The sequence below is a fragment of the Phoenix dactylifera genome, unplaced genomic scaffold (assembly GCF_009389715.1).
Source record: "Phoenix dactylifera cultivar Barhee BC4 unplaced genomic scaffold, palm_55x_up_171113_PBpolish2nd_filt_p 002317F, whole genome shotgun sequence".
Classification (NCBI taxonomy): domain Eukaryota; kingdom Viridiplantae; phylum Streptophyta; class Magnoliopsida; order Arecales; family Arecaceae; genus Phoenix; species Phoenix dactylifera.
This window is the reverse complement of record NW_024069559.1, coordinates 16,448-24,454: the sequence shown is the minus strand read 5'-3', so window position 1 is coordinate 24,454 and position 8,007 is coordinate 16,448. Positions and strand designations below refer to the sequence as shown.

Genomic DNA, 8,007 nt, shown 5'->3' with positions numbered 1-8,007 from the left:
TAATGATAAATCCCACACCTCCGCAGCTCCCATCCGCTGATACACTGCCATCGAAGTTCACCTTGAGAAAGCCAGGGGGTGGGGGCACCCAGGATACAAGTATCGTTCTAGACGCTGCAAGAGCAGAATGGGAGCCCCAGATGTCCCTAGCCAACCCAGTAGGTGTAGCCTCAACAGCGCCGATGATCTCCGCCGCAAGCCGTAGAGCTCGATCCGCCACCACCCTCGGATGGTGGCTCTCACCATCGAAAACCCATGTATTCCTCCCCAGCCAACAATGATAGGCCAGGTAGGCATCACGTGTCCCCCTCTCCTCGCGTCCAGACCCCCGGACCGAGGCCTCCAAGTGACGAAGGAACTCCTCAACGGACGCCCACAACTGCCTCTGGTCGGGCTGAGCTGAAGCATGTCTCCATATCTGACTAGCTCTAGGGCACTCAAAAAGAACATGATAGATGGTCTCCTCTGTCGCCTGACAAGCTCCACATCCAGCCTGGACTCTCACTCCCCGTCTCACCAAAACCCCACTAGTAGGTAAACACCCCCAAGCCACCTTCCACAGGAACAAGGCCACTCGGGGGTGAATGTGCATCCTCCAAATCTAGCCGCAGTCCATCTGTCTCGCAGAGGGCCCTCTACCAATCGCTAAAAGGTCCCGAACTCTCACAGTCGTCCTGCCTGTCCTGCTCCATACCCTCCTGTCCACTGCCTCCCCCTCCGGGATCGGCAGAGCTAGGACGCGCTCAGCAAGGTGCTCCCCGAATACCTGTCGAACAAGGCTCGTGTCCCACCTCCGCTCCCCCTGGGCCAATAAGGCACACACTCTACGTCCCTCCATCCAACCATGGTCAATCTCGGTGGGCCACCCCTGCAATGCTACCTCAGCCAGCCATCTATCCTCCAAAATGCTGATCGACCGCCCATCCCCAATCTCTCACCTGATCTCTGGCAACACTCCTGGGGCGCGAACGCAGATCTCTCTCCAAATAAAGGAAGCCCCTCGGCCAGTACGTAGGACGTAGTGGGGGGCAGGGTCCCCGTACTTCGCCCTCAACAGAGAGCCCCAAAGGCCCTCAGGCTCTAGAAGAAACCTGGCTGCCAACCTGGTCGCCAGTAACTCCCTCCGCTCGACCAGTGAGAGAATACCAAGTCCTCCCCTGTCGGTCGGCTGGCAAATAGACTCCCAAGCCACCAGGTGAACACCGTCTCTGCCTCCCCGCCGTCCCCAGATGAAAGTGCGAAACATCCTCTCCAATCCCCGGATCACAGCGAGAGGGACCAGGGTATTGGAGAGCAAATAAGTGGGGATAGAGCTCAACACTGACCGTACCAAGATGACTCGGCCCATCATCGACAGTGCCCCCGCCTGCCAACCCTCCAAACGGTGGGTGATGCTCCGCTCCATGGATGTACACTCCCTCTGACGTAGACGGCGTCCCGTAATAGGCACCCCGAGGTATGTAAGGGTCCCCACCTGCTCTCCAATCCCTAGTAGACTCATAATCGACTGCCTCGCCCCATGGTCAGTCTTCGGGCTGAAGAAAATGGCAGACTTGGTCAGATTGACCTGCTGCCCCGACATGCCACAATATGCCCCCAAGATCCTACTAATGGCCCGGGCTGATCTGCTCGTCGCGCGGGCTAACAGTATACAGTCATCAGCGAATAGCAGATGCGAAACCCTAGCCGTCCCGGCCCCCGGGCCATAGACCTCCAACTCCTGCTCATGGACGGCCTGTCTGAGTGCACGGGACAAAGAATCTGCACATAGAATGAACAAAAGTGGTGATAAAGGGCAGCCCTGTCTCAATCCTACCGACGACTCGAAGAAACCTGATGGTGAGCCATTAAACAATAAGGCAAAGGACGGGGACAATATGCAACCGAGCACCCATCTGACCCACTGTGGGTGAAATCCAAATCCCTCCAGGCATCGCCGCACAAACTCCCATCTCATCCTGTCGTATGCCCGCTCCATATCAAGTTTGACTCCCATTAAGCACCTACACTTAGGCGCTTTCTAGAGGTCAGCCATGAACTCATGAGCAATGAGGACGTTATCCGAAATGGAACGCCCCTCAATGAAAGCCCCCTGCTCAGGGCAAATGAGTCTGGGTAGGATACCCCTCATCCTCTGGACTAGTACCCTCGCCACCACCTTATACAGGGGGGTGCACAAGCTGATCGGTTTGTAGTGGCTCGGCTCAACAAGATCCTGTCTCTTCGGAATCAGTGTAATGAAAGTCCTCCTCCACTCCACAGGCATCGCTGTCGACACAAAAAACTGCTGGACTGTCGCAGTCACCTCCTGTTTGACTATGTGCCAATACCTCCTGAAAAAGATAGGGGGGAAGCCATCTGGGCCCGGGGCTCTGTCCTCGCCCAAAGACCAAAGGGCCGCCTGTACCTCATCCCCGGACACTGGACTAACCAAAGCTGCGTTCTCCTCCACTGACACCTGCCTCCCTGGTACCGATCCGCATGCACCTCCATCTGTACCTCCAGACTCGGTCCATCTATCACGAAAAAACTGCACCAAGATCCTCCTGACTGTCTCCTGATCCTCAGACACCCGCCCACTGCTATCCCTAATCCGGCCAATCCGGTTCCGATGTCTCCTGATGATGGTCGACTGGTGAAAGAACCTGGTATTCCGATCCCCCTCCCTAATCCACTGGATCTGGACTTTTGCCTCCAAAACACCTCCTGCTGCCTCAAAAGGGAAGTGTGTCCAGCCAGTAGTCCCCTGAGCTCCCCCTAATCCACCTCTGAAAGACTACCCCCTCTGTCCTCAAGAGCCTGTAACCTGGTAATGGATGCCTCCGTCTCCTCCACCCTCCTGAAGATATTCCCAACCTCCTCCTTATTCCACCGTTGCAATCGGCGTCTGGTTGCTCAAGTTTCCGGGTAACCCTATACATCACATCCCCCCTAACCGGCATCTGCCACGCCTCTCTCACCACCTCCCACGACCGTGGGTAAGACAACCATACCTTCTCAAAGCGAAAAGGACAATGAACTGGAAAGGTATAAGGGGTACTCACCAATACTGGGCAATGGTCAGAAGCAATCCTGGGCAGGTGGCGCACCAAGAAGTCCGGAAATCTCTGAAGCCATCCGGGCATCGCATACACTCGGTCAATCCGCTCCCAAACACGTGCCATCCCCAGCCTGTTGTTGCACCAAGTGAAGTGCGGACCAGTGAAACCAAGATCAGCCAGCCCATTAGACTGGATAAAGTCCTGGAACTCTCTAACCTCAATGTTGTTGGAGAAGACCTTACCCCCTCTCTTGTCCTTCGGGCTGTCAATGCAATTGAAGTCCCCTGCCATCATCACAGGGTGGCCAAGCTGAATGAGGCTGGTGGCCTCCTCCCACAAGACTCTCCTCTCCCGATGGTTTGTACTGGCATATGTGGCTAAAATGACCCACGGAGGCCCAGCCCCCTCAGAAATAACCAGGATCACCTGTTGGTTGCACTTGTGGAAGACATCAATGCCAACACCCCCCAACCTCCATAACACAATGATGCCCCCTGAGAGGCCCCAAGAGTCCACCGCATATGTCCCCCATGATCGCGGGATGGCACGCCTAGCTCGTTCCAAACTAGATCCCGACAGTCGGGTCTCAAGCAAAACACAAACATCTGGGTCATGCAAACTCACTAACCTACGGAAGGCCGGCCGAAAGGAAGGCTTCCCCGCTCCCCGACAGTTCCAAAGAAGAACCTTCATAACAACACTTGGGTGTTTTGATGCATGGCCACCCCTTCGGGGTCTTGCAGCCCTCCCTCCTTACTACACGCCGCACCCTCTTCCAGCACGGCCATCTCAAGCACCACCTTCAATTGGTGTACCAAGGCTTCGTGTGTCGTTCCCCGTGGGTGCCCGGTGCTCACAGTCTCAACTATCACAGGCTTACTCTGAACTTCCATCTCCTTGGGCTCCTCTGCCGTTCCCCCCTTAGACATCTCACCTAGGGTCTTCTTCCCAAGTGAACAATCTGTGGAAGAGAGCAAGATTTCATCCCGCACAGTCTCGGCCCCATCACCGTTCCTGGTTCCTCCGCAGACCGACTTGGGAGACGACCCAAGCTCCGTTGGCGGGAGGCCACCTCGCCCGAGTTCATCCACCGCCCGAGCATCCACCCCGCCTGGCGCCACCGGAGGCAGACCCCCATCTCCACCGCCCGCCGCCATACCTCGTCGAGGAACGGGATCCGCAGAAGATCGCTCCCGGTTAAAACCACCCTTGCCGCCCCCGCCGACAGACCTCCCAACTCGCAGGCCTTCCGCGATCGCCGGAGACGCGCTCCGACTCCTGAACCGCCGCCGGTCGCCATTCTTGTTCGCCGCCCCGGCCACCGGCACGCGGAACCCCGGCACGAGGGACCCGGGCACAAGGGGGGCCGAGTGGTCTCGGGCCAGACCTCGCTCCGGCCCGAGGGCCCCCCGCCGCTTTGAAGGGCTTCTGGCCCTTTTCATTGGGCTGGGTCCACTGTTCAGACTGGGAGGGCCCAGCCCAGGCCCCTGATCACAGGCCCGGTCTGGACCGGGCCCGCTTGGGCTTGGACGACTCCCTGCCGAGTTAGACTCGGAGTCGACTCGGTCCGCTGTACCGGTGCCGCCGCCACGCCCAGCACCGGTTCGACTCCTCCCGCTCCCTTCGCCGGCGAAATGCGCCGAGCGACCTTCTTAGGCTTCCGCCAGCCCTCAGAGTCCGGCGATGACTGAGGCTCGCTCGCCCCTCCCTTGGCCAGACACGGGCCCGAGACGGTATGAACCGGTTCCCGAGTCGGCTCGGTGCGGGAAGTCGTCGTCCCCTTCGGCCTCGCCGGAAACCTAGCCCCACCGCCTCCTCGCTGTGCCGGAAACCTAGAAGAGGTCATCCATGGGCCGAAGACCCTCGGCCTACTCCCCCCGGGTACATTTCCCTCCGTAGACGACGAAGAGCCGCCAGGGACTTCATTGACCATCGGGATCGATCTCCCTTCCGCCTCGCAGAACCGGCACTCCCCCGCCTGATGACCGGTGCGGGCACAGAGGTAGCAGAGGCTCGGCAGATCTTCGTAAACGAAGGCCTGCCAGAACCTATTCTTCCCCCATTGGACTAGCGTACCAGGAACCAGAGGGAGGCTGGCGTCGATCTCGACCTTGGCTCGGGCATAGCCGACCCTCCGCCTCTCACTTGACACCGCATCGAGCGCCAGTGGCCTCCCCGCCGCCGCCACCATCTCCAGGATGGATGCATTGTCCCAATACTCCAACGGCAGCCCCGGTAGCCTAACCCAGACGACTGTCCGGCTAACCGAGTGGACGCCCGGGGTGAAGTCCGGCCGCCAGTCCTCCATCGACATCAGCTGGCCCCCCACCAGCCAAGGGGCCACAGCCATCGCCTTCGCCCGCTCCTCCCCTGACCCGAACCGGATAGTCAGAACGCCCTCCGCCATTGGGAGAACCTCCACCGGTTGCAGGAGCTTAGCCCGTCCTCTGAGTTCACGAGCCACAATCTCTGCCGGAATGCGCCGCCCCAAACTCTTGGCGTGCACAGCTCTCCCCTCCCAATCACTCCTCGCCTGCATCACCCTCTCCGTCGGCAGCGTTACCACCCGGGGAAAACGACGCTCGAGCGCAGCCAGTTCCTCCTCGGTAAACCGGTGGCAACCCATCTCCGGTTGGGACGGAAGCCCTCGCGCCACCCCAACCCACCGTGGAGTGGTCTCAGCCCGGCCTGGCAAGGGAACATCCCGTTTCCCCCCGGTCAGAAACCCCCCCCCCCCCCCCCCCCCCCCCCCGGCGGCTGCCATCCGGCGAGCCCACCAGTTACTCGGTGTAAAGCCTTTTTCTTTAAAGAGCTCATTATACGTATGACGTATCCCCCACCCCACCCTCCACCACCACAGAGCAATCGTAACATTGCTCTTCTTCTGTATCAAGAGGGTAAAAGAAGCTCCTTTTGGTACTTTCTCCCGACTTCTGAAGCTAAAAATTCCAATCATGCCTCTCTTTTTTTCCCTTCTATGAAATATATGAGTTTTTCTGTTCATATATTTATATATATGCTGTAAATTTCGTTCTTTATGGATCAAGAACAGCAAGAAATTCTTTTATTTCTTCTTTTTATTCTTTATACGAATTTGGATTTTGATTTTATTTTCAAGCGGTGGACTGTGATCAATTTTGACCTAATTTTTTAAATTAGTTTCTCACTCGAGCATCTTCTTGTTCTGTTCTCCTTTTACGAGTTAGGGGTATTATAGAAATTGTTAGCCGATTTGGGATGAATTTTCTTTCGTTTAAGCCGGATGTCGTGTCAAAAAGATTTCCAGCTTCTTCGTTACTCTTTCTTGATGCTTATCTTTGTTGAATAATTGGTGCCTTGTTTAATTGTGGATTACCTGTTGTTTCTTTATTCGGATATACGCTTGTTGTCGCTCACTATGTATTATTTTGAATCGTATCACCACACACACACACACACACAACAAGAGAACAAAAAAATAAATTTGTGAAAAATAATTCTTGTGATGATTTATCAATGAACGCATTGCATAATTTAGCTTGATTGTTTAACTCTATTTTGTTTAAAGAAATTAATGCTAAGCTACTCTGTTCTGATTTTATCTACAGAACCTGTGAAAGAAAACGCTGATTGGAAATTTATAAGCAAGAGTTATGGGAGATACAGATAGAGGCCATTTACACTTTGCTTTTCTAGAAAGTATTTCTAGAAGCTATATATCGGTTGTAAACGAATATAGGTTGCATGGCATTGTGGGTGCAGCTATCCTTGGGCTTATTCTGCCTTTAGTAGTTTCATCGCTATATGTGCTCAAGAAGAAGAATAAGCAAAGAGCAGTGCAAATAAATGTGGGTGGTGAGCCAGGTATTACAATGCGACATATTAAGTTCTCCTCTTTAGTTGAAGTTCCTTGGGAAGGGGCCTCAACAGTGGCAGCTCTTTTTGAGCAATCTTGCAAGAAGCATACTCAACGTCGGTTTCTTGGAGCACGGAAGCTAATCTCCAGAGAAGTAGTAGACTCTGCTGATGGGAGGAAGTTCGAAAAGCTTCATCTTGGGGAATACAGGTGGCAAACATATGGGGTAATATTTGATCGTGCTTGTAATTTTGCCTCTGGTCTTATCAAAATGAGCCACATTGCAGAGAGACGTGCCACAATTTTCTCTGATTCTAGGGCAGAGTGGTTCATTGCCTTGCAGGTAGACATGTAGTTGTTTATATCAGATATATGCATATCATTTTCCTCTACATACATAATAAGTATGCTTAATAACAGTTGCCCTTATTTTAATCAGGGATGCTTTCGCCAAAATATAACAGTCGCAACAATATATGCATCTCTTGGTATGGATGCGCTTATCCACTCACTTAATGAGGTGAGAATAGCCTGCCATGGATTATGTGTTACATGCTTCGGCTACTATAGCTTTTAGACAAAGAGGACTGCATCCTTTCTTTCCCTTTTTTCTTTTGAGTAGAAGTATATTTTTGTTTTATTCATGTATCCTAGTGGACATTTTAGGACCGATCTGTGCTATTTCTGTACCTGTTCTTAATTTTCTATTGAGTGAGGCTGCAACCGTTCGCTCATTTATTCAGCTGAGAAACAATAATTCCATGATTGCTGCATTGGTGCTGTGAGCTACTATAATTTTTGATCGAGACAGTTTCATCTTTATTTCTTTTTCTTTCTCTTATATTGATAACAAATTTTAATTTGTTTGCTATCTTAGCAGACATTCCTTGACTTGTCTAGGGCTGTGACTATATTTTTTTTTCTATGGTATTTTATGTAAAATTTTCAATTTATGTGTCATTGATATTATGAAACACTGGTGACAGTGATTCCATATTCTGATGCTTCAAAATTTTTTCTCCTCATCCCACAACTACTTCTTGCTTCTTTTTTTTTTTTTTTTGTTTTCGGCGGCAGGGGGCTGGGCCCAATAATTCGGCGAGCACCTGAGCTTCGACATGACTGGTCGCG

At 53.2% G+C, this 8,007-nt stretch overlaps 2 protein-coding genes across 2 annotated transcripts; one reads left to right on the top strand and one right to left on the bottom strand.

Moving 5' to 3' along the window:
• Positions 1-2,020: 2,020 nt before the first annotated feature.
• On the bottom strand, positions 2,021-3,734 carry LOC120109519. Its single transcript, XM_039123256.1, has 2 exons — positions 2,807-3,734; positions 2,021-2,706 (listed from the first exon to the last, which is right to left on the bottom strand). Exons 1-2 carry the CDS (start codon positions 3,732-3,734, stop codon positions 2,021-2,023), a joined length of 1,614 nt encoding a protein of 537 aa, XP_038979184.1.
• Positions 3,735-6,647: 2,913 nt separating this feature from the next.
• Positions 6,648-7,613, top strand: LOC120109518 (long chain acyl-CoA synthetase 8-like). The gene is made up of 2 exons (XM_039123255.1): positions 6,648-7,219; positions 7,316-7,613. Exons 1-2 carry the CDS (start codon positions 6,674-6,676, stop codon positions 7,451-7,453), a joined length of 684 nt encoding a protein of 227 aa, XP_038979183.1. The 5' UTR covers positions 6,648-6,673; the 3' UTR covers positions 7,454-7,613.
• The last annotated feature ends 394 nt before the right edge of the window (positions 7,614-8,007 follow it).